The sequence below is a fragment of the Pelodiscus sinensis genome, chromosome 15, assembly GCF_052426305.1.
Source record: "Pelodiscus sinensis isolate ZL-2025 chromosome 15, ASM5242630v1, whole genome shotgun sequence".
NCBI lineage: Eukaryota > Metazoa > Chordata > Testudines > Trionychidae > Pelodiscus > Pelodiscus sinensis.
The window spans coordinates 39,157,598-39,183,644 of record NC_143066.1 but is presented as its reverse complement, the minus strand read 5'-3'; the positions used below and the strand labels follow the sequence as shown (position 1 = coordinate 39,183,644).

Below are 26,047 nucleotides of genomic sequence, written 5' to 3'. Positions count from 1 at the left end.
ACCCTCATGGGAAGAGAGTTCCTGAGCTGTAGGTCCCATGTCTGAAGATCCTATCCTAGGACACACTGCATTTCCAGCACTAAGGATCTCACTTGGAAGGGCTTAAATTCTGTGTAAAAGGTCTTCTACCGAACTTGCTGATTACTAGGCCGTCGGCTCAGGCTTTGGAGAAGGAGAACTGCAAACTGTCATAGATACAGGCTCTTGGGGAATTGTTTTGAGGGCCTGCAATGCTGTTGGCTCCCCTGCATCCTGTCCCTTTCAAATTCTTTCTGCCCTCTGGGAAGGTGTGACAGGGCGACTGGCCTGCACTGAAGGGCTGGGGGTAGCCCAGGCCCAGCTGGCTGAAAAAGCCCCGCCCTTCCACCCCTGCTGGGCCTGCTCCCAGCAGAGCCAGAGTATAAATGCAGAGGGAGCCCTGCAGAGGGGGAGGCAGCTGGAGGGCAGAAGGGCACAGGCAGCATCCCCGGTGTTCCTGCAGCAGCTGGGGCCAGCATCAGACGCCGGGAGAAAAGCCAGCAGCCAACCCTGCTGGGGGGACCGGATCACTAACGACCCCAGCACCAGCCCCGGTAAGGACCGACGCCGATTATAGGGGTGCCTGGGTGGTGGGAAGCAGCCCAGGGCAAGGGATTGCTATCACAGCTCGGTGTGTATCGGCCAGATTCCCCGCCGAGTAGGTAGGAGCAAGAGTCCCTACCTACAGAGCCCTGGGCTGGGACCTGGTAGAGAGGGAGGGCCCAGGTCCCCCTACCACCCCTTTCCGCACCCTGGGCAATCACCCCCAGCCAGGTTAGGGTTAGGAAGAGGCTTTTCACGGGGCTAGGCCTCTGGTACCGTATCTGCCCTGATAGGGGGGCCCAAACTGTGACTGTTAATACTGTGTATGCCCTGATCTAGGGCCCAAACTGGGGCAACGAGACCTTAGAAGGGGGTGGGTGCACCCCACGCCATGGGTGTACCCTGCAACAGAAGGGTAAATCTGTTCTAAAACAGGGACTGTATGTTATCACCCAGGAACCTACCCCTGCAACTCTGCCCTCACATCTATACCAGCGATTTCATCACTGGACCCAATGACATCAGCTACCAAATTAGAGGCTCGTTTAACTGCACATCCACTAATGTGATCTATGCCATCAAATGCCAGCAATGCCCCACGGCCATATATGTTAGCCAAACTGGACAATTTCCACAGGAAAGAATGAATGGACACAAATCAGATACCCAAAAAGGCAATACACAAAAACCTGTTGGAGAACACTGTAATCTTCCCGGAGCTTCAGGGGGTAGCCGAATTAGTCACAGAAAAAAACAACAAATTATCTGGTAGCACTTAATAGACTGTGCCCTCGAAAGCTCACGATACCGTCTACATGTTTCGTTAGTCTATAAAGTGCTACCAGACCATTTGTTGTTTTAATCTTCCTGGACACTCATTAATGGAGCTCCAAGTTGCCGTTTTGTTTCAGGCCAATTCCACAAGCCAAATACACAGAGAAGGGTTGGAACTTTACTTCATTCACAAGTTTAATTCTTACGCAAATGGTTTGAAGGAGGGGGCTGTAGGGTGACTTGCACACTATCTTCCACCTTTTACTGATTTAACCAACCAACCAACCAAACAATGGAGGTGCTAATGGTTCTTAACAGCCTCTTGTAACTATTTGAACTATCTACTCACTGTTTTTTTTCTTCCTCTCCTCCCCTTCCCCCCCCCCCCCCCCTCTTCCCTTATTTATTCTCGGATCTGGACTTAGACTCCGGTCATCTGAAGAAGTGTATTTTGCCCACGAAAGCTCATGAGACCATCTACATGTTTTGTTAATCTTTAAGGTGCTGCTAGACTATTTGTTGTTTTTTAAGGTTTTCCTGTATTTTATGAAATAGACTTGTACTGTATGGCAGCAGGGATTTTAAAGGACAATAGTGACTTCATGATGGGAGACATTTTTACAAAGCACTGTGTTTTCACATATGTCAAGTGGGGTAAAGTTTACCATGCACTGATGCTCAGTGGTTCTCTCAAGCGGCATTATACCAACCCAAGTGTGGCATGCTAATTGTATGCCTGTGTCCATTTAAGACTGCCCCATTGCAATCCAAAACCCCCAGCACTGCTCAAAGCTGCTTGAGTGCACAATTTTTAGAGTATGGAATAGACTGCCACAGCTCTGCTAATAAGCATATTTGCCTTGTACGCGCATGTCTGCATGGAGCAACTTACAAGAAACTTTACATTGCTCACACGCACCATATCAAGTACGTTTATGCCTCAAAGCTTGTCCTTTTCCATCTGTGTTAGCATACAGGCCTCACCCCAGTCAGGCAGCAAGAACGAATCATCCTTCTCTCTAACTCATACCCATCCGAGCCAGAAATTCTTCCTCCTGCTTGGGCACATCTGTACATCCATAGCATTCTGTCTGCTAGGACCCTCATGTCTTAGCACAGTGGTCCCCAACCTTTTGGGGCTGTCAGGCGCCCAGGGGCGGGGCCACTCATGCACCACGCACCCAGGGGCGGGGCCGCATACGTGCCCAGGGGTGGGGCTGCGCACGCGCCTGGGGGTGGAGCCATCCATACGCTGTGTGCCCGGTGCTGGCGCCACCCATGCACCACACTCCTGGGGCCGGCGCCACAACCACTGAGGGTCTGTCTACACTACCGCCCTAGTTCGAACTAGGGTGGTAATGTAGTCAACCGGAGTTGCAAATGAAGCCCGGGATTTGAATTTCCCGGGCTTCATTTGTATGTTGCTGGGTGCCGCCATTTTTAAATGTCCGCTAGTTCAGACTCCGTGCCCGCGGCTGCACACGGCACAAACTAGGTGTAACGGGGTGTAACGGTAGTTCGGAATAGGAAGCCTAATCCAAACGACCTAGTTTGTGCCGCGTGTAGCCGCGGGCACGGAATCCGAACTAGCGGACATTTAAAAATGGCGGCGCCCGGCAACATGCAAATGAAGCCCGGGAAATTCAAATCCCGGGCTTCATTTGCAACTCCGGTTGACTACATTACCACCCGAGTTCGAACTAGGGTGGTAGTGTAGACATACCCTGTCTTAGCAACTCAAGAAGGCTTTGTGCTGGAGCATAGTAGTCAAAGGTAGGTGCCATAGTCACATAAATGACTTTTTGACCAAAGACCACCATGGTTCAATTTCATTTTACGGTGGCAAATGAGCATGCATACACGCATTCTTCTTGGGCTTCAGGAAATTGTAAAGCTACTCAGAGTAATGTTACGAGCTGGACGACACCTTGTTATGGGGTGAGATCAAGCGATGGCAATTCATCCGTCAGTCAACATAACTGTGAGCATAAACCCGCACCGAAGACAAAAGGTGTGTGTGAATCTGCACAGGATCCTTAGGCCAAGCGTTGTGTTGTGTGTGTAGAGAAAAATACAGAGAAGCTGAGAACTAGCAAGAAGAGAGAGAGGGAGATGCGAGAAAGCCAAGTAGTGAGCGTGTGAGTACAGGGCAGCTCAGGAGACACTGGGAGAGAAAGAAATGTAGCCGTGTTAGTCTGGGGTAGTTGAAGCAAAATGCAGGACAATGTAGCACTTTAAAGACTAACAAGATGGTTTATTAGATGATGAGCTTTCGTGGGCCAGGTTTTGATTTTGGTGTTGGCAAAAGATTTGATTGTGGTGAGGCTGGAGAGCTGTAACAGGCTCGTATGCAAGAATTTCTGTGGGGGGTTCTTTTTTTGTAAATGTAGACCACAAGGGTGCGAATGTACCCCCGCCCCAATGGTCCTCCAAGTAAGTGTGCTCTCCTGGCCGGGGGAAGGCTAGGGCTGATTTCCTCAGAAACGAGGTTCAGCCCTGCGCCTGGCTCGCTCCTTGGGGGGGCAGGGAATCCGCCCCAGCCAACCGGAGCATACTACTTGGGGAACAGTTGGGGGCAGGGTGTTTTCACCCCTCGCACCACCCTGTGCATGGGCCTGCGTAAGCTGGGCTTGGTTTCTTCTGGCGAGAGCCAGGATTAGATGCAGTCCTTGTAAATAAACAAGGCTGCATCAAAGAAGACACCAGACGCGTACCAATTTCTGCTTCCAGCTGGAACGTTCCTCGGTTCCGACTCCCAACACGTCCACTAGGAAAGGAGCAGCAGTCCCCGCCTGATGCTACGAGCCCTCCCGCACGCAGGCAGCCCCACTGAAATCAATGCCAGGGCTACTTCCGTGAGTAGGGCTGTGGGGGATGGGGCGTCCTGCGGTGATGGCGAGCGGGTTTTGAGCAAATATCCTTTCAGGCCCCAACCAGCTGTTTTGCTGCATCAGCTCCTGTATTGCTTCTATAAAAAATGTCATCAGCATGCAGTCAGCGCTCCTGGTTCCCAGCCAGTGCAGGTATCCACCGAAGGCAAAGAACAGGGACTACCTTTAATAACCTGCTGCATATAGGGCATTCCATCAGGTCAATTACAGGGCTGCCCTTTTCATTTGACACATTCTTATGGGCTGCAGCATGTACACACAGTAGATGAGTCCACTCAATAAACGCAGCGGGCGGCAGACAGTTTATGGCGCAGATATTGTGGTGCACGATGGCTCTGAGCCTTTTAAAGCTAAAAATACATGCCTTACATGTCCACAGAAGGGAGGCGTTCCAGATTCACGCTCCCCGCAGGCATGCAACGTTAACTGTGATAGAACCGATTGCTCAGTGAATCGATGCGATGGTCTGTGGAGTGCGTGACCAGACCGATGCATTTATCAAGGTAGAGCGGGGCCCATGGCCTGCTCTGTCATAGGTAGAAAGTCTCTTTCCTAATTAACGGCTCAGTCCTGAGCGCCGAAGAAGTCAATAAAGGGTGCAGTTGCTCAATCCCGTGCAAGAACTGGGCCCTAAAACTGAAAAGTGCAGATCCCAGGATGCACCCTGATTCAAAGGGGCAGTATGGTCTGAAGTGTAGCCCTCTGGCCTAGGCGACCTGGGTTCTGTTCCTACCTCTGCCAGGTGATCTTAGCCAAGCTCCTTCCCCTTAGTTCTGTGTCACTGTTTCATCGTCGATCGACTACAGACCTCCTTTGTAAAGTGCTCTGAGGTACCCTGATGGGAAGAGCTAGGAGGTATTGTCCTTGAGAGAGCTACATCTTTTTGCAGGTTCTGACAACTGGTATAAAAATCCTTGAGAATCTTTTGAGAATCTGTTTGAGCCCCTGTGAACGGGCTGAATATTTTCAAGTTGGAGTGCTCATTTTTATGATGATTACTAGGAGGCTGTGCCCCCTGCTTTCTGCGCTCGCCAACCCCTCTTTCAAGGGGGCTGGTAACCCTGGCTCTCCCCTTGTCCTGGCTACTGGGGAGCGCTGGGCTGCAGCCATACCAGCCGGAGCCCCTTCTCCTCTCTCCCACCAGCTGGAGCCCCTTCTCCCCTCTCCCACCAGCTGGGGCCCCTTCTCCCTTCCCCATTGTGCCAGCCTAGGCCCCTTCTCTCTCTCTCCGAACCAACCCTAAACCCCCCACCCCAGCTGCGGCATTCACCAGGCCTGGCTCGAACCCTGGCAGCTGGGGAGGTGCAGGGGTGCCTGCTCGCCCCACGTGGGGTGCAGGTAGTGCCATGTGCACTAAGGATGCTACGTTTAGTTTAATCAACTAATAGACTCGTCAATGGATTTTCCATCGACTAGTCGATTCATCAATAAGCGGGGGAGCTGCAGCAGGGTTAGCTCCCAGCTCCAGGAGCTAACCCCACTGTCGCTCTGCCTTTTAAATGCATTAAGAGCTGGCAGAACCCAGCGCAAGCTGGGAATCAGCTGATGCTCGGCTTGTGCCCAGTCCTTGCTACCCCCCTGTGCCCTTGTACAGACAGTGCTGGGAGGAACCGGCTTTTAAGCCAGCTCCCCCCAGCACCGGCTCCTGCTCCCCTCCACTCTGCTGCCTCTCATAGAGGCAGCAAGCAGGACAGAAAGCGACTAGTCGAGGGACTAGTCCGATCAGCTTTTGCTTTTGCTTATCGGCTAGTCGACTAGTTCCTTACATCCCTACTGTGCACGCGGTGCTCTGGGGCACTGCAGCCTGCTAAGGCGGGGAAAGCAGCAGCGTGGGGGACCGCTGACCCGCCCTCTCCCCCGTGCGCTGCTCACCGCTCTAGCCCTGCCCACAGAGCCCAGGGCTGCCCGCTGGTGCGGCAGCTCCCCGGGTGGTTCGGAGGTAAGTGCAGCTACTGGGGAAGGTAGAGTCTCCGTGGGGGCAGCTGGAGTCCGGGCAGTCGGGCACTGCGTTCCAGCTCCCCAAGAGCCTCGCGGTGAGGAGCCCCAAGAGCCTGCTGCTGGCGCACAAGCCCGGCTGGGCGCCCCTCCTAGCGCCTGTCCCCGGGCTGCTGTCCTGAGCACTGTACCCTCCCCCACCGCCCCTCGGCTGTCACAGCTGCCATGTGGGGTCTGCCGGTGCCTGTGCCATGCTTCCTGGCGTAGAAAGCCCTGTGGGGTGGGGGTGGAGGATGGGGAGCAGAGGCTTGGTTTAAAATAACAATTCCAAGTGGCGAGGGGAAGCCGCGAGGTCGGGCGCGAGCTGGGGGAGAGGGGATGGGAGAGAGAGAGGAGGCTGGCGGGACACAGTGGCGTGATGACGTCACTCTGTCGTGCCGCAGGGAAAACTTTTTTTAACGCATAGAGAGACGATTCCTGTCGCACCTCGGCTCCCCAGTCGCGGAGCGGGACTCAGTTGTGCTTGGCAGAGTTAGCGAACGTGATCTTGGCACTGACGTGCAGGCCCGGTGATGGGGCGGAAAGGGGGCCCAGTGACTTAAGAGGGTCTGGGGCTCCCGGCCACTGCCACTACAGCGGCCACAGCTGCGGACGGAGCCCCAGGCAGTGTGTGCCACGTGGCACTGAAGGGCTGGCTGGGAAAAGTTAGCTGGGCCCCCCAGCCTTGGCCTTTTTGCCTGAGGCCCCAGACCTTCCAGGGGCCTGGAGCTGGCCCCCACCTTGCTTAGGCCCAGGCCTCCAGACAGGAAGGGGCAAAGAAGCCCCGGCCCCTTTTGCCACCGGAGCGCTGGGCCCGGCAACACTGTCGGCTCTCCGGCACAAGGCCCGGTGAAATCCGTCAGCCACCCCTGCTGCTACGCTAACCTGTTGGGCACGACACTGTCGTTGTGATTTGCTTCTTTAATGTCCTCCTGGTAACTTCGTTTTGACAGTAAGTGTGACTGGAAAGTCCATTGTGGTCTTTTCAAAATGCAAGTACCTTGGCCCGCTGCAGAGAAGAGCGGGGAAATGGAAGTAATCCACAGGACAAGTCACCTGCTCATGCAACATGGCACACCAGCTCCAGTCACACAGAGATACGGCGCACGACGGCCCCCTATTTCCCTCTCTTTGGATCCAACCGTGACTTGCTGCCCTAACGGGGAAGGAAGGAGCGAAGTCAGAGTCAGATTTCATCTAACGTTTGTGCGTGAATGAGAGAGAGCAATTCCAACGAGAGAGAACCTCAAGGAACTGGGAACACAGGCAGCACTAAGGTTCTCATTCAGAGGCATTTAAGGACGTACTTTAAAGGTGTGCTTGTGTCCACCCGCGGGTGCCACAAAGGCAGGAGAAGGCTGCAACTCCTCAAATGGCTTGGTGGGACCCCACCCCTGCTCTTCCCTGAGCTCCCTGCTGTTTGCCCTTCCCCCTAGGCCCATGGTGTCTCACCGCATTAGCTGCTAGCTATTTGGTGTGGCTAGTTTGCTTCAGAGCTGGTTGGACACCTAGGCCCGAGCACGGGCAGGCTGTTCCTCTTCAGGGAAGTGTGCTGGGGATGGGGCTAGGATGACTGAGATTTGAGGTGGCTAGGGCTGTCCAGCGCTGGGTAGCCCATCACTGGGAGGGTGGAAGGCTGGGGGCACTGAGAACATAAGAACGGCCATACTGGGTCAGACCAAAGGTCCATCTAGCCCAGTAGCCTGTCTGCCAACAGTGACCAGCACAAGGTGCCCCAGAGAGGGTGGACCGGAGACAATGATCAAGCGATTTGTCTCCTGCCATTCTTCTCCAGCCTCTGACAGAGGCCAGGAACACCATTTCTATCCCCTGGCTAATAGCCTTCTATGGACCTAACCGCCATGAAATTATCTAGCTTCTCTATAAACTCTGTTATAGTCCTAGCCTTCACAGCCTCCTCTGGCAGGGAGTTCCACAGGTTGACTACGCGCGGTGTGAAGAAGAACTTTCTTTTATTAGTTTTAACCTGCTACCCATTAATTTCATTTGGTGTCCTCTAGTTCTTCTATTATGGGAACTAATAAATAACTTTTCTTTATTTACCCTCTCCACACCACTCATGATTTTATATACCTCTATCATATCCCCCCTCAGTCTCCTCTTTTCTAAACTGAAAAGTCCCAGTCGTTTTAACCTCTCCTCATATGGGACCCGTTCCAAACCCCTCATCATTTTAGTTGCCCTTTTCTGAACCCTTTCCAAGGCCAAAATATCTTTTTTGAGGTGAGGAGACCACATCTGTACACAGTATTCAAGATGTGGGCGTACCATAGTTTTATACAGGGGCAGTAAGATATTCTGTGTCTTATTTTCTATCCCTTTATTAATAATTCCTAGCATCCTATTTCCCTTTTTGACCGCCGCTGCACACTGCGAGGAAATTTTCAGAGAACTATCCATGATAACTCCGAGATCTCTTTCCTGATTTGTCGTAGCCAAATTAGCTCCCATCATACTGTACGTATAGTTGGGGTTATTTTTTCCAACGTGCATTACTTTACACTTATCCACATTAAATTTCATTTGCCATTTTGTTGCCCAATCACTCAGTTTGGTGAGCTCTTTTTGAAGTTCTTCACAATCTGCTTCTGTCTTGACTATCTTAAACAGTTTGGTATCATTCACAAACTTTACCCCCTCACTGCTTACCCCTTTCTCCAGATCATTTATGAATAAGTTGGACAGGATTGGTCCCAGGACTGACCCTTGGAGGACACCACTAGTCACCCCTCTCCATTCTGAAAATTTACCATTTATTATGAGGCTGCCCACCTTGTCTATGGGGGGGGCCTATATATCACCTGCCCAATGCTCCAGGGTTGGGGTGAGCTGTCAGCCATGATGGAGAGGGGGCACTTGGGCTCTGGCTCCCGTGGAGGAAGAGGGTGGGTCTTTGGGCAGGGCGGGCTTGGGCCTTGCCTCTTCTAGCTGATGGTTCATCAGCTACCCACGCTTATGTCCCATTAAGTAAGCACTCTCACAAGTTATTTTTAACTAGAATTCACGTGAAATCCAATAATAATAATCTTTTAACAGCCTAGACAATAAATATAAGGCCTGATTTTAATCTTGCTGGCACTCGTTTTACAGTGGTTGGATGGGACCAGTGGAGTTACTGGTGATTTATATCAGTGTAATTTACATAAGAAACAGTCTCATAATCTCTAGCATTTTAATGTTTCAGATTTCCTATGTCTGATTCCTTCTAGTGCGAGTGGAGTCCTATGGGTACATGAAATCTCTATTCAGTTTGGCGAAATGTTAATGAAAAAAGTAGCCACATGGTTAGTCCCTCTTTGTGTTTATCAGTCTTCAAGTGTTTGAAAAAAAGTTAGATCAGCAGTTCATGTTGCATAAAATGGTTTTCTAAAAAAACAGGCCGTCATTTCTCTGGCATGCCATTTGTCATCAGCACAGTATAATTATAATGGACTTTATTGACATAATAAATAGGAGAGCACAGGTGGTATCCATTTTCAGTTGTTTAATTGAAGGACTGAAAGATCCTGTAGTATGGAGTTGACTCCTAGATTTTGCCATGCTATGCTAAAGATTTCAATAGCTGTGACCTGGAGGTCATAAAATTACTGATCAGGACTAAAAGAAGTTTTATGACCTAGAAGTGAATTTTATTGATTCTTTTTTAATTTTTATCCGTATCATAAATGGACAAAATGGTCTACTCCGTTCTCCCATGTCTGTGGAAACCCGAGAGTGTGGCATTTGAATCAATACAAATTAAGTCTAAACACATAAATTTTAATTCAGTTGTTAAATATGACATGCATTGGGTCGTGAGGGCTACCAAAGAAAATGAAGAGCCAGAGAATTTTTACTACAGAGCAAAGCATCCTACAGTGCATTTGTCCATAATTTGGATATCCCGGACAATGAGATTAAAAATCCTGGGTTTAGTTCTCAGTTGGTGTAAACTACAGTAGCTCCATAGACTTCATTGGAGTCAGGCTGATTTATACCAGATACAGAACTGAATCATGGTCTCTTTAAACTAGTGTGTGGGGGAAGGGGGAATCCAGCATACCACAGCATGAAAGACTCATCGGAAGAATACCAAAGAAAATATAAAACTCAATGGACCAAAGGCTGAAATCCTTACCAGGCAAATTCTTATAGACATGAATGGATCTTTACCTGAGTAAGAATGAGGCCCATATCCTTAAAGGGGGCTAACACTCACTGAGTACCTAAACACCTTTGAAGATCTGGGACTATCTGATTGAGCTACAAAAAAGTCAGGGTTTGGCCCAGTAACAATAACTGGACCCTTTTGTAGTCATATGTTTTTCTGGTTTTTTTTTCATCCATTCCCAATGTGATCCAGCTATCATATTCTTTTCACTCTCCTGGGGAAGTAACAATTAGTGGATTTAAATGTAGCAAACAAATCTGTGATTCCGGTATGTCCTACATGGACAGGTCCGAAATACAAAACTGGGCATTTTGGGATCTGAACTTTCCCAATTTTGGAGAGTGTTTCTGGTTCAGACTGAGACGCTGGCTGTGAAGTTTGGACTAGATATAGACTTTCCCCCAAATTGTTGGTATTTGGATTTCAGGGGAGGAAAGGAGCATTGGAACTGGCTCATCTCTAATCCCACAAAATTATTCTTCTAACTTCAGGAAGGAAGCATTTAAGTGCAGTTTAAATAAAACACATTTCCCGAGGATATATACTTTAGGCCTTCACATGGAAGTTTTTCTTGTGGCTCATTCCTTTTGAGGATTCTCGTGGGTGTGTCAGGCTAACAAATTGGAGTATACCCTTCAATCAAGAGCGTACAAAATTCAGGATGTTATTGTGAGGTTTACAGTTTGTATCCTACGTCATTGTGGAAATCAGGGATTGCGTTATTTCATATTTTGCATTGTGGGTAAGTATCCGGGCTGAGTTTGATTCCCATTACAGCTCTCTGTGTGGCATGATGTTATTAGAAACAGATCTGGGCTAGTCTGAATGAGAATTCATATTTGTGAAAAATGTGAGATGATACATTCTGTTAGGGTTGCCAGATGGTTTCAACAAAAATACCGGACACACTTGACATTACATCACAATCTACATTGCATCTTATTTAGAAAATACCAGACATTTATATTTTTTCTTTGATATTTTCTCAATTTGTTTCCCGAACAGAAAGCTCAAATACTTGACTATCTGGATCAAAAATGGACACCTGGCAACCCTACATTCTGCATAGTGTCTTGATTAAGGAAAGCACTTAACTGTGTGACTTCAGAGAGACTTTAATGTTGTGGCTTTAGTTTGGAGCTCTCTTCGGCGCTTATGGGACCTATATAATCAGGGTGCAGAAACAACCTCAGTGGCTTCTATAGAAAATATTTTGTTATGGAATCAAGTGCACTCTAGATCAATTTCAAAAAAATTTAAAGCTAGGAGTGGGGAACCATACGCAACTTTTTTAATGTTAAATTATAAAGGGCAGAGGTGGGAAGCCACATACTTCACAATTATGGAATATTTTTTGGTCAAATACCCAAGTCAGTCCACCTCTAACAGAAAAATTGGATGGACTCTTTCCTCACTGTCTCAGATTCTGAGGGAAGCAAGTGTTCCAACTGCAGGAACAATAGTTCCTAAAAAGCTTTCCAGGTACAGCGTGTACATTGTTCAGTAAGGGTACGTCTACACTAGCCCCCTAGGACTTCTTGTCTGAGTCAAGGATGTTAAATATCGGTCAACTGAATAGTCGATTAACCTCATGAATTCTGATTGGTTACTCGACTATTCTATAGTCCCCAGGGGCAGGGCCAGCAGCCACTGCGCTCTGGCCCCACTCCCGAGGAGCCTCCTGCCACTCTGCGCTGCTGCGGGGTGCCAGGTGGGAGCTGGTCTGCGCGGGGAGCCAGTTTAAAAACCAGCTCCCCTTGTGGACAGATACAGAGACAGCGTGGCAGCAGCCCCTGTCCAGTGTGGGGGTCTGAACTCCTGGACCCAGCGCAAACTGGAACAGAACCAAGCTGTGTCCCTGGCTGGCTCCTAATATACTTGAAATGAAGAGCTGCTGCAGTGGTAGGTCCTGGACTTGGTGCAAGCCAGGACTGAGCTGGGCTGCTGGCCAGCCTGCTAAAAAATTTACTGGAGGTGTGGGGGAGAGAATGTGTGTAGTCTATAGCATTAACCTATACATTTTTGCCTAACGGTTAATCATCTACACTATTACATCCCTAGTCTCAGTAAGGCATGCCTGTTTTGGATCTATACTATTTATTTGGGTTTGTCAGTAATACAATTTGAAAAAAGGGCCCTATTCACCTACAGTTGTTCCTTTTATAGCCTGTGAAGTAGTATTGACTCATGTTCTTTTTTCGATGGTCTTTTAAATAATATTACTTGTACCAATGATATGGTCACTATGTTTTGTTGACGGTTTGACACCTGGCATTTTCAGAAGACCTGACAGATGCAATCTGGTATCATTTCTCTCGCCATACATGCAAATTATTTCAGCTCTGACCTTTGCTCAGTCAACCTTGACTTCTTTATCAAGTGGCAAGAACCAGACATGTGTTACCCTTTTTTCTGTTCATATTCATCCAGGCTGTATTGACAAGTCAATGCTATTGTTAAGAAGAAAAAAACTATTTCACAGCATTGTTGCCAGAAAAAGCAGAAACCATTTCTTTGCACATCAGAAATGTTGACTTCATTATGGAGACAGTATGGTCCCTCTCTGTAAAGCTGATCTCCGGAAACAAATGTAATGTGCAGTGAAGCAGGATGATTTTCATGGAACAAGTAGGCATGGTGATGTGTTGAGACTGACTGTGCTAGCATACCCTGAAATGTAGCTTTATTCAAATATTCATTTATTTAAATGAAAAACACACCAAAACAAGCTGCTGACAAAAACATGAATTATATTCCTTAATATGTTGATAATTTGCTTTTGTAGAAGTCATTTATAGGCATAATTTTATTATAGCCGAAGACAATATTATTGCCTTTTATACTTAAGCTACAATACCGCCAGAAAAAATCCTGGCCCCATGAAGAAAGGGCTTTTGGGAGGTGACAGAACAATCTGCCTGCAGCAAATGTAAAGTGCAGCTATAATGGTATGCAAATACTTGTTAAAAATAACTCCAAGAAAGAGCGGGCATATTTGCTTAGGGAAAACAAATGATCTTTCTGGAGGAAAGTGAGACTCGCTCCTTTTGAACAGGACGCATGCAATCTCCTGGGACAAATTTTTTTTCCAGTATTAGGTTTTTTTTTTTTTTGCTTTGGGCTTGGGGGTTGGGCTCCTCCCGAGCTCTCTTCCAGCCCTAGGATGCTATGAGCAGATAACTTCTGGCTTGTCACCCACGCACGAATCGCGCTTCTGCAAAGCATGAAGCACGTGCTGAGGGATGAGCACAGGCGTATTCCCGCCACAGGGGGATGTAGCACGCGCCGCACTCCGCCCCTGGGGCCAAGCCCGGGGCACGTGCTTAGAGCCAGGCCCCGCCTCGCACCTGCGCTTGCACGTGGCTCTGGGCTTGGGAGACGCAGTCACGTGCCGCCGCAGCCAGCTCCCGGGTGACGACTTGTCCGCGGCAGCGCTCGGGAGGTGGTGGAGGCCGCGCATGCGCGCTGCAGACTGGCGCCCCCTCCAGCGAACGTGGAGGCTGCGCACGCGCGCTGCAGGTTGGCGCCTTTTTTTCCCTCCCGCCCAGGCTGCGGCGCGCGAGGGAAAGGGGCGTGAGGCGGCGGGTGAGGGGCGCCGAGCGGGCTCCCTCCCCCCCCCGGGACCCCCAGGCTCGTGGAGATTTTCCTCCCTTCCCTCTGTAACCCTCCAGGGCCCCTCCCCGCGGGGGGAGACTTGGGGAGCCCCAGTTCTGGGGCCCCGCCCCCTGCCCCCCACTCCCACAGACCCTCCATTTCTCAGCCCCTGGGGCCCCACCTCCCTGAGGCCTGGTCCCTCCGGCCCTGGGGGGGATTCTTTACCTCAGCCCCCCCCCCAGGATCCCAGCCTGTGGGGGGGGGGCCCAGTGAATGCAACTGGTGCCTCGGGGACCCCCTCACCTCACCCTGGGGTTGCCTTGTTTCACCCCATTGTTCCCCCCCATGTTCCCTTCTGCTGGTCCAGCCCTTTGGTGTGTGTGGGGGGGGAGGGGGGTTTCACCAGGGGAGGGGGGGCACAATGAATTTTGGTAAGTGGTTGCTGGCGGGCTCCACCCCCAGAAAGGGGTGGGGCCCGAAGCAGAAGGCTGGGGTCTGGGGATTAGCCTCCCCCCCAGAGTTGTTGGGGGGGGGGAGGCTTTGAATTAAAAACAGGGCAAAGGGCTCCTGTTTCCGCTGTTACTGTGTTGCCTGGCAGCCGCCTGGGGTTGCTGGGGCTATTTAAAGGGCTCCGGCCCCTCCGGGGAGCCATTTAAATAGGATCCTTCTGCCTGAGTCACTGCCTGGAAATTCGGGATCATAGGCAGTAGGATATGAATAGAAAGTGGCCAGATGTAATCTGTGAGCCAGATCAAAGTGTTAGGTGGGGCAGATCCGCCACCTCAGACTGCATCTTGCCCAACCCTGCTCTGGTACCCTCTCCCCACCCAAGAGTAGCCAGTGCAAGATAGTGTGAATTTGTAGACGGAGCTTCCTGTTGTGTTGGGACCAGCTGAGCAAGTCCTCTATGCCAGAGAGTGGTGTCTGTGAAGTCCTGGTGGTGTCTGTGAAGTGTTGGATGAGTGACAAAAATGAGATCCCTGCGGGGATACAAAATTTGTATTTGCATCCAAGCTGCAATAATGGTCCATGTATTTGCAGGATTCTAACAATAATCACTTACCTCCCCAGGTTCCTGCAAAGTCCCCATTGACTTCATTGGCACCTGGGTTTGAGTAAGGGTGGCATGCAGGCTATTTTTATATATACACAAAAACAACTAAACAAATTTAAAACACAACTGAAACAAGTTACAATCGCTTCTCCGTCATGGAAGAAAATGAGAGGACAAACAACATGTAGTCATGTTGCTTTGTTAACATGCTACTGGAAGGAGCTCAGATAGTTAGGTTCTTATGCCATGCTCATCACCTATCTGGAACAACAACAAAAAAAGTCCCTTGGCGCCTTAGAAACTAGGGCTGTTAGTCTCTAAGGTGCCACTGGACTTCTTGTTTTTTATTGTTTTTGTTTTTTTTAAGATACAGACTAACACGGCTATCCTTCTGCAACCTATCTGGAACAGTGTAGGATCAGAACCATATAGCAGTCATGCCAAGACTGCAGTGTCTTAACTGCTCTAACAAGTGCAACAACCAAACAAAACAACCCACTCCCATATTGCAGCAAAGTTATATCAATATAATAAAATATGTAAAGGACAACTTATGGCTAATGAGACGCGAATGCCACTTTATAAACATATGTATAGAATAGTGTGGTATAAAATGCCTTAATGAGATAGGTTGATATTCTGACCCACCAAAGATTTCTGCTTAGTTTTTCCAGTATAACTATATCATCCTGTTTGGAAAAATGTCCTTTACTCCCTCTTCAGTAATGGCTTGATCCTGGAAGGAGATGAGCAGTTCCTGAGTACCTTCAATTCCCCTTGACTTCTTTTTGTAAGCTGTATGATTTGTGAAGTCACTCTGAAGGAATCTCGTTTCATGTAGATGAGCATTTACTGCTTGTGTTAAATAATATGTTGTTAGTTAGTTGTTAGTCCTAGTATTCAGGATATTGTGATACTCACTTAATCATGGTTTATAGACTAAAGTTTATAAACAGAAGAGAATTTCCAGGATATTGTTATGGGATCTAGGAATGCCTTATTTAAAATGGCCAAGAAACTGTCCCAAAGTAATAATTAAAAAAAAAAAAAACCCCAACATACAATGGGAGATTACAAGTTTTGATTCAATTGTAATTGTCAAGCCAAGTTTATTATAAAGTAGTCTGTTAGTTTATGGTTTATATATCTATGGAATACAAGATGGTGGAATAAATGGATGTTGTGTTAGGATAATCTGATGAATTTATGATCCATCTTTTTAAAAAACGAGATCCAATAGAATTGCTGTATGTATGTCAAAGAGGAAAAGGGAAACCTTAAGGATGAGAAGTACCATTAATTTACTTTTCCTGGACTTCTGCAGTAGCCTCATGGGTATACACATCATAGGGCAGCCAATTTGAATATTACTTACAGTGCTGTATTATAGATTTGGTAGTTGGTGACATTAATCTTTCAGTACATCAAAAGCTCCAAGTGGTAGATAATTATGTTAAATATAAACTTCTATTTCAGTGGAATTAGAGACTTGCCTGAGATAATTTGGGATGTAAAATTCTGTGAGAGAGGAGTGGATATTTTGTAAGAATTATTTTTTTTAATCTTTTTTCTGTATATTTATTTCTGTACATCTTTGTCAAATCATTGCAATATCTAAGCACTGATTTATTTTTATTTTTATAAAACTTTATTTTATAGGATCAACATATGAAAAGTTCTACCTTTTGATGAGTCACTAAAAAGGTAAGAAAGTATAAGTAAGATGTTCTGGTGTTTGAAGAAAGATGTGATTGTAAACCACATACCGTATTTTCCGGTGTATAAGACGACTTTTTATGCTAAAAAACATCCCCCAAAAATCGGAGGTCGTCTTATACGCCGGGGCTTTTCTTGCCCTGGAGGACACAGACGGTAGGACCTTGCGGTCCCGCCGCCCGTGTACTCCGGGGCGAGAAAAGCTGCTCCGCGTCTCCCTGGTCTGCAGACCAGGAAGACGCGGAGCAAAGCTGCGGAGGGGCTCCGGCAGCAGGGCAGCCAAGGTGCGCCTGGGATGCCCTGCTGCCGGCTTCCCCCGAGGCTTCGCAAAGCCACGGAGGGGCTTGGGCAGCGGGGCAGCCCAGGCGCGCCTTTGTCAGAGCAAAGCCTCAGAGGCGTGGGACCCCGCCGCTGCTGCGGCTTTGCTCCCGGTGCCTCTGGTCTGCTGGGGACCGTCTCCAGCAGACCAGGGACACCGGGAGCAAAGCTGCAGCCGTGGCGGGGTCCCGCACCTCTGAGGCTTTGCCAGAGCAAAGCCTCAGATGCGCGGCACCCCGCTGCCGCTTCGGCTTTGCTCCCGGTGCCCCTGGTCTGCTGGGGACCATCTCCAGCAGACCAGGGACACCGGGAACAAAGCCGGGAGGCGGAGGGGCGCTGGGGCGCTGCCGGTTGGCCTCTTAAGGGGGGGGTGGTAGTCTTATACGGCGAGTATAAGACGAAAACCTATCTTTTAACTAGAAAATTAGGGGGTCGTCTTATACGCCCAGTCGCCTTATACTCCGGAAAATACGGTAGTTGTGAAATCTTTTAGCACTGACCCTGCTCTTACTAAACTAGAGTCTCCTATAGTAATTTTTGAGAATACTGTATATAGAGACTCTGGAGATAGCTGGAATCACTATAGGTTTCTGTTGTGATTCTCATAAGAAATCATAATCAGAAAATTAAGATCTTGAAAATTCTTTAAACCATAATCTGAGAATCCTAAAATTCCTTAAATGTGTGCTGGATGTTTCCAACTTCTACATAGGAAGTATTTATCTCCCTCTGCTATTTTTCATGTTCATTTTCATGTTATGTCATGATGATATTTAGTAGTTGCCTTGGGAAATTTTATTTCCTTTTGGAGACAAAAACTGACTGCTCATTTCAAGGAGCTCTGGAAGTCTTAACTAATGTTCTATAATTAACAAAAGCAAGAGTCTAGTGTCTGACATCCTGAAAGTAAGATTAATTAGATTATGAAAAAGGCCTTCCACGAAAGAATAGGCAAAATTCCCTCTGCAGCCCGTCTTACCTTTATTAGCAAACAAAATGTTTTTATAAACTCATATGAGCTATCAAAGCTATTTATATATTATATAAATATATAATATTTGAAGAAAGGAAAGTGAGAGATTTTAAATGATAACAAAAGATATAAGGGTGTTGGTGCAGAATAAAACAACTACAAACTCTTACAACGTATCATGTGTTGTGAGTTGGAAGAAAGATGTCTTCGGTCTTTACAGGTCGGTCTTCTGACAAAGGCTGACAGTTATTCAATTATTTTTACTTATGATATGTCTTATTTAGGGATGTTAGATATCAGTTAGTTAAATTGGCGAGTAACCGCATTAATTCCTATTAGTTATTCAACTATTCAGTAGTCCCTGGGGTTGTGGCCAGCACCCAGCATCAGAGGCGGCAGCACCACAGGTTGCCAGGTGGGAGCCAGTCTGTGAGGGGAGCCAGTTTAAAAACCAGCTTCCCTGCGCAGACCGGCTGCCTGCCACCCCACACTGCTACCTCTGAAAAAGTGGCACCAATGCGGGTAGCAACAGCACCTCTCGATGGGGGAGGGGTCCAGGTTCCCCCCAGGTAGCCTCTCTCCATGGCAAGCCTGGGCCCACCGCGGGCAGAACCTGCTCCCTTGCGCCCCCCCCCCCCCCGCACTGCTGCCTCTGATAGAGGCAACACTGGGGGGTTAGGGGGCAGGCAGCACCGCAGACCTGGTGCTGGGGGGAACCGGCTTTTAAGCCAGCTCCCTTCGGGACCAGTTCCTGCTCTGTCCCTTTCGCTGTCTCTGATACAGAGGCAGCGAGGTGGGGGGAAATGCGAATAGTCAAGAAGATTTTCCAATAAGCCTAGGCTTATTGGTTAATCATACACTCGACTACTGGTTTACATCCCTAGTCTTATTATGTATTAGACATCTTGATGGCACCTTTTATAAAAGGGAGAATCTGATACCTCATTGCAGAGTATCAATAAATGTTTCAGGGAGCAGCCGTAGAACTGAAACACTGAAATTACAAAAGGCATTTAGGAAGACTAACAAAGCATTTATGGCCCAACACTGACATAAGTGGGAGTCTTGGGTACTCAGTATTTCACAGGAAGGGGCCCTTTACAATCAAAATTTGCATCTTGAATATAATGAGAAAAGTCTAGCAAATAAGCAAATTGAAGGTGAGAAAAGAGTGTGTTCTGGCACGAAACATCTCTTAGAAACTATTTTTCATAGCACCAGACATAGACATGCTGCTGAAGAATAAGTATGAGAAAACAGGGCTATTATTTTTTTTCAATATTATGTTTTTATTTATAAATTAAAATTAAGGCCGTGATTAGGGTTGCCAGGTGTCCGGCATTGACCCATACAGTCCAGTATTTTTGCCTCCTGTCCGGTAAAAAAAATTTCAGAAAATACTGGACACCTAAAATGTCCGATATTTTCTGATTTTCTTCCCTGCCAGGAGGCAAAAATACTGGACACCTGGCAACTCTACACACACTCAGCAACCCCCCCCCCCTCCCCACACCTGGCTCCTCAAGGGAGCTGTCTTCTGGCTCGGGAAGGAAAACAAGATGGCTGCTGGCAGCCTGTTAAAGCCAAAAAAAGCCTCAATGGCATGTCTTAAAGGGGCCATGCTATTTTTTTGTTTGTTTGTTTGTTTTTTGTTTTTTTTGCTTAATAACTCTCGGGGTCCTTTTTTTTCCCCTCAACAACTTTGGTCTCCCCCTGTTTTTTTTTCTCCGCAGAATTTTTTCCCCGGTGGTTTTTTTTTGTTTTTTTTTGGGGGGGGGAGGTGTTTGGTATTTTTGGTTAAACCATCTGGCAACCCTAGCCACAGCTCTAGAAACACTTTATGCAACTGCGTAACTTTGTGTATGCAAGCTGTCCCAAGTTCAATGGGCCTACCCATATAGGAAAAGTAGGGTGGATATGTGCAAGTTTAGGGCCTAAGAGAGAGTCATTCAGTACAAAAATAAACTCCAAAATATTGAGGGGAAATATGGTTAGAAAATGAAATTAGTAATGTCTGTATATACCAACATGAACAATAAGAAAACTGTTCACAATTCCTGAAATGCATTTAAAACCTATGGAACCCAGCTTATCAAACTTCTTTGTCAAAATAAATTTCTTTAAATTACTTCTGTTAAGAATCTCGGTATGAATAGCTCAAAGTGATGTTTTGATTTTTAGATCTAAATTAGTTTTTTCAATTACAGATAAAGAATGGCATACTCCATTTCAGCACAGAATTTTGTTGCGCTTTCAGATCTACATCCAAATCTGGCTCGCCCTGTAGGTCTCAGCAACATCGTACTTTTGTTCTTTTATGAAATTGTATCTAACTATATTGAATTATATGACAGTTGCATAATTTTGCGGTATTTAGAAACTCATAACATCAGTGTCATTGTTAAATATGTAGTGCAGCACCTTCTTTGTGTATACATCAGGAAAATGAAAATTCCAACTGTTGTCCATAGTGTGAGTTCTACAAATGTAGATATTGCCTAGACAATTCCTTATTTGGCAGTATCAGAGACCTCTTGTATCATTTTAAATGAATGCTGAATGAGTGATTACCAGTACACAGTCACAACACACAATGGATGTGTGATATTCTTTGGCTACAAGTTATAGACATAGGGCCTGATCCTGCAACCTCTGCTCACAGAAGTTTGGGCCAAACTCTGCAGTATTTATTTATTCAGACAAAACTCTCATTGAAGTCAGTGAGTGTAAAGATTTCAAAATTATATATACAATGGGTTTATTATTATTTTTCATTATTTGAAACAAAATATGGTCTAGACACTTAAGAGATTATAAGGACTCGGTCTCAAAAAACATAAATATACTATGCGGAAAAAGAAGGGGAATGAGGTACAATCTCATTGAGCAGTGAAATGTACTACTACTTTTTATTTCTATGATCTTTGCTTAGACTTATGTATGTATTTATACTGTGTTTTCTGTCATTTATATGTTAACACTTTGAGTGCGAACCAAGACTACACTATTCATGAGAGTTAAAGGTTGCAAGATTAGGCCTATGATATACAGTTGTATAAGTGTCCTTTGTATTTTAGCTTATTGACTTTGTATTATCAGAATAGGAAATCCCAGTGCATATTCTTAATTTTCATTCTTTGCCTTTCAAGTTTAGATGTTAATATTCTGGGCTATATCATTTCTTCTGCTGCAGGAAACAGTCTGCTCTGTGGTGGGCTATAATGGCCTCCAGTTGGCCACCAGTGACAGTATGTGTCATATGTTCTGTGCTACTTGCAGTAGGAGCCTGGAGAACAGAGACTGAATTTCAGCATGGATACACTGGAGGCGGTGGTGTTGTATCGAGATATCTCCCCAGATCTAAGGGAATCGCATGGTTGTGTAACCCACACACCTTGTGTGGTTACTGAGCAATGCAAGTGGTAACTAGACCACAGCAACAGTTAAGACCAAGAGACCTCTACAGCATGGGCTGGGAGCTAGCTGGCTTTTAGCTCAGAGGGTAGAGGTTCCTATATTCTGCTTCAGAGGTCCCAGATTCAAATCTGCCCGGTGGCACTTATAGTTGCAGGGCTAGCCATGCTAAAGAGGTTCTGATAACATAGAAACAGAAATGAAAATACATGGGATTTTCCAAGTACCTTCCCTGTTGCCATAGGGTGTGTCTGCACACCAGGGCTTAACTGGAAATAAGCTATACAAATTGCGCTACGTCAATTGCGTATCTTATTTTGAAATAGCTTATTTTGAATTTGGGAGTGTCTACACAGCACTTATTTCAAAATAGAGCACTCTTCCTCCCACTTTCCTTACTCCTCCTACAATGAGGGTTATAGGAGTTGGATTAAGAAGTCCTCCATCTTGACAGAAGCTTCAGGGGGTAGCCGAGTTAGTCTGTACAGAAAAAAACAAGTGCTCTGGTAGCACTTTATAGACTAACAAAACATGTAGATGGTATCATGAGCTTTCGTGGGCACAGCCCACTTCTTCAGGTGACCAGAGTTTTGAGCTTAGGATCCTAAACTCAAAACGCCAGTCATCTGAAGAAGTGGGCTGTGCCCACAAAAGCTCATGATACCATCTACATGTTTTATTAGTGTATAAAGTGCTACCAGACCATTTGTTGTGTTTTTACAGCTTGACAGTATTTTGTCACTATTTTGAAATAAATACCTGCTGTGTAGACACGGACGAAGTTATTTCGGAATAGTGCTAGTTATTTTGAAATAGTGTTGCCGTGTAGACATACCCATAGCCTTTTCTCTGTGAGAGGACAATTTAGACCTGTGTTTTTGTCTGTTTTAAATAATGAAAACATATGCATTCTCCCTGTCCAAGCTAAAGGCATTCAAGGCTTTGTCATTTGCCATCACTCACAAATAAATTGATCCAGTAGCTCATTTAAATCTATATTTTCTTTTAAATGCAAAACTGTAATTTTTTTAGTGCAACAGGTTGCTTTAATCTGAGAAACATCCAATTATTACAAGTCAAACCTGACTTTCTAATTAGCTTTTGATGGGCAAATCATTTAAAAGAATTAGAAATCTATCAATATATGTTTAACATGTTAAACTAATGAATATATATATTAGTTTAGTTTACTGTAGTGTAATTTTATTTTGTTAGTAGAGGCTGAAATAAATTATACTTTAAAGTTTTTAAGAAGACCTTAAATCAGCTGTTAATATTCCAAGAAATTAGCTCCTTATTACCAGCAACGACATATGGGATGTATTGCGAGTTAATTCCATTACCATCCAGCATGGCCTAAAAAACTAAACAATGTTATGTGGATTGATAGATAATGTATGAAAGAGAGCTCTAAAGACTTTGAGGAAGTTGCACTGTATCAAACATATGCTTTGAATGAAATCCTTTTAATAACTAGAGGATAGGACAGTAACTGTGCTCCATCTAGTGATTGAAAATAAATTATAAACATGGTCTCATGTTCTGACCAGATTTAACCTGTGTACCTCCAGAGAAAGAAGTGGCTGGCATGCGATTGTAAATTAGTTCAGAATTCAACTTATATTGACCACTAATTTTTTACATTTGCAAACATCAGCTATAGCTGGGTCATATAGTCTTATCTGTTGTTGAAACAACACAGTCGCAGGATAGCTTTGAATGTAAATGCAAGAGCTATGCAGAGATGTTGCCCTTTCTAAAATCAAATATAAATGATACATGTTCTGTGATCCCTTGGAATGGTCCTATAGAGCTCGTGGAAGTATGTCAACTAGTGAGAACTAAAGTTGTGATGTTAAGAGTGCAGAAGCAACTTGTAGCTTTATGGTATTCACTGTTAAGGCCCTTTACATGCTATCCTCATTCAATTTGCTACCTTGTCTCATTCACTATGAAGGTGCTGACTCCTGCACTGGTCAACCCACAATGCTAGTCTCCATTGCTCGCTTGTTACATTTTCAAACAACCATCTTCGTGGTTTTTTTCCCCCATGCTTGCCTTCACACTTGGGAGGCATTCTGAATAAATATCTACTAAGCTACCTCATTATCCTGCTTCCAAATCCTTCTTTTCTGTGATGCCTACAAAAAACTTGATTGTGGTCAGGCTGCTCGTATGGCGAGATCACTGCTTATCACGCTGACCAATGTGGATTTTTTCTTTGTACTCCCCATTTGTCTGTATCAATCTTTTGTCTGTTTTCATATTTAGATTATAAGTTCTTTGAGGGCAGGGACCATTTTTTGTGTTTGTACAGCACCTAGCACAGTGGGATCCTGCTCAATAACTGCTACAGAGATACATAATAACAACAGAAAGGCTGAAAGCCACAGGTTCTCACTCCATTGTGAATTTAAGTAGATCTTAGCCCAATACCTTTTTGAGAGCCACATGCTGTGCCAGCAACATGTTCTCCCTGCCTATGTGAGGGGAGAGATTCTGATGGAAAGTCAAAATTACAGACATTTTTAGGTAACCTTTTCCCTCCTACAGCTTTTTATGCAGTCAAATGTTTGGGCCTCCTGTACCATTTTGTACTAGTTACTACTTTTTTTCTCATAAAACTGAATGTTTATGTTTAAGCCTTTAGTTTATATAGCACAGTGGAATAAATGTATTAAAATGGTTACTAGTTAATAATATGTTTATTATCATCAGAGTATAACAAGTCCATGACATTTAATTTATCATGTACATCTGTGTTTAATATTTGTATTTTATAATATTTTTTGTTTTTCAGAGTATAATCGGTGTAGTTATTGGGAAAACAGATGTCAAAGGTTTTCCAGACCGAAAAAGTAGAGTTCTTTTGTTTATATTTCAGTTTCTCATATGGTGCAAGTTAGGCTTATATGACTATACCAACAAAATATTTACTTTTCTTGATGTTAAAAAAAATGGAAAAGACAAAACGTATTTTTTCAGAGACAGAAGTAGCAGCATTAATTTGACAAACTCTCATGAGTTTTGTTTTCCCAAACCCTAAAGCAGAAGCGCTTGAGATCCATTGTTCCTGACTCTACCTCACATTATGAAGGATATGATGCCAATTTTTGCCCCACTGTAATAGCAACATTTCTGGAATGTTCTCAGTTTTTTATGTTGATTCTTTGTCTTCATAGAAGTGTTAAGGGTCTATGAACAAAGCAAATAGGGCTGTTTGGATCTCAGTGGCAGAGATTCATATCTCTGAATAACTTTTACAAATTGTATGAGAACTGTATTAGATGTGATTTATTGGAATTGCAAGGTACCAAAGTGACAGCACTAAAAAGTGAGGTTGTCTTTTTATCCAGAGAACAGATAAGATACAGATTTTGTTAGGAAATGCATTCAGGGAGAGAGAATACATCAGTCTTCATCAGCAGTGAAAATAACTTAAATTTCTTACAGGTACTCTCCCTTGGGGGAGAGGGACCTTAGGATAGGCAATGTTGGTGGTGGTATGATATGACAGGACCTGTAAGAAATGTAATTGAGGGATGGAGTGGGGGGCTCAGGGCAGCGATTGCAGGGGGAGCTCGGGGCTGGGAATGTGGCCACTGCGCTGCCCAAGCTTCCTAATCTCAAGACCTTGCTGCGGCAGTGGATGCTGGCTTAGGCTCACTGGGACTGGGGCCTAGCCCCCAGCCATCTGGCACTGGGGACAGGGGCCACAGGGGGGATGGTTTGGGCTCCTGTGGGGAAGGCAGGGAGGGGTGAACCACCCATGTAAACACTGGCACTTGAATCTCACCTGTGTATGGTGGCCAGCAGCATCCAGAACCCTGCCCCTAGCTGACTACATCCTTACCATACAATTTTTATAGAAAACTTGCTAATAACAAATGTTACAGTGCAGAATGATCAGAGGACAGCTTCATGGATAAGAGTCGACATTCAGCACAGTAATTACAGCCCAGAAAGAGAAGGGAGCAAAATTGTTGGTTTGGCTTCCTCGCCCCCCCCCCCCCCCCCCCCATCTTTGCTCTCTCCTGATCCTGGACTCTTCAAAGTGCTGAAAAGGCCACTGGTAAAACTAAGTTATGGTGGCTTCCCCAGGAATGGGGAATGCCTGGAAACTACAGAGCTATTGTCCTGTCCTGTGGTGCATTCCTCCTGTCCCCAGGCATGCCATCTTTGCAAGGGTTTGCAAACAGGTCCTCCAGAGGCAGCCTTAAGCCTCTTCACCAGATTGCCTACTCTGGGGGCATCACTGCTCTAGCCCATATGAGCAGTGTAACGGGGTTGGAACGGGTGACAATCTCAACCCATGAGTATTTTTGTGTCATATCTACACTTCTTTATGCCAGTTGTACTACTGGAGAGGTTGCTGCAGGCCATATTCTCTTACCTATAGACCACAGGAGTTACACCATAAGAGCAGTTATCTCAGTATATTCTCTGTTTAGTGTTGCTTTACCATTTTGCACTGATACATATTTTTATAGTTGGCTGATTTTAAATCTTTCTCTGATGTATCCATCACATTTTGGTGCTCATCATCCGAATTACACCCCAAAACTTTCATGATGCTACAGAATATAATATTCCATTAAAAGTTGGAT

The 26,047-nt window shown here is 45.9% G+C and overlaps 1 protein-coding gene across 3 annotated transcripts in view; it reads left to right on the top strand.

Moving 5' to 3' along the window:
- The first annotated feature begins 13,789 nt into the window (after positions 1–13,789).
- Positions 13,790–26,047, top strand: part of MEIOB (meiosis specific with OB-fold) — a 36,717-nt gene continuing 24,459 nt past the window's right edge. The window contains exons 1-4 of one of the 3 annotated variants that reach the window (XM_075899825.1): positions 13,790–13,890; positions 16,679–16,723; positions 20,234–20,309; positions 24,241–24,298. In XM_075899825.1, coding sequence (XP_075755940.1) covers positions 20,241–20,309; positions 24,241–24,298 — 127 coding nt within the window. In that variant the 5' untranslated portion in view covers positions 13,790–13,890; positions 16,679–16,723; positions 20,234–20,240. The other 2 variants (XM_075899824.1, XM_089769322.1) reach the window with 2 other exon arrangements.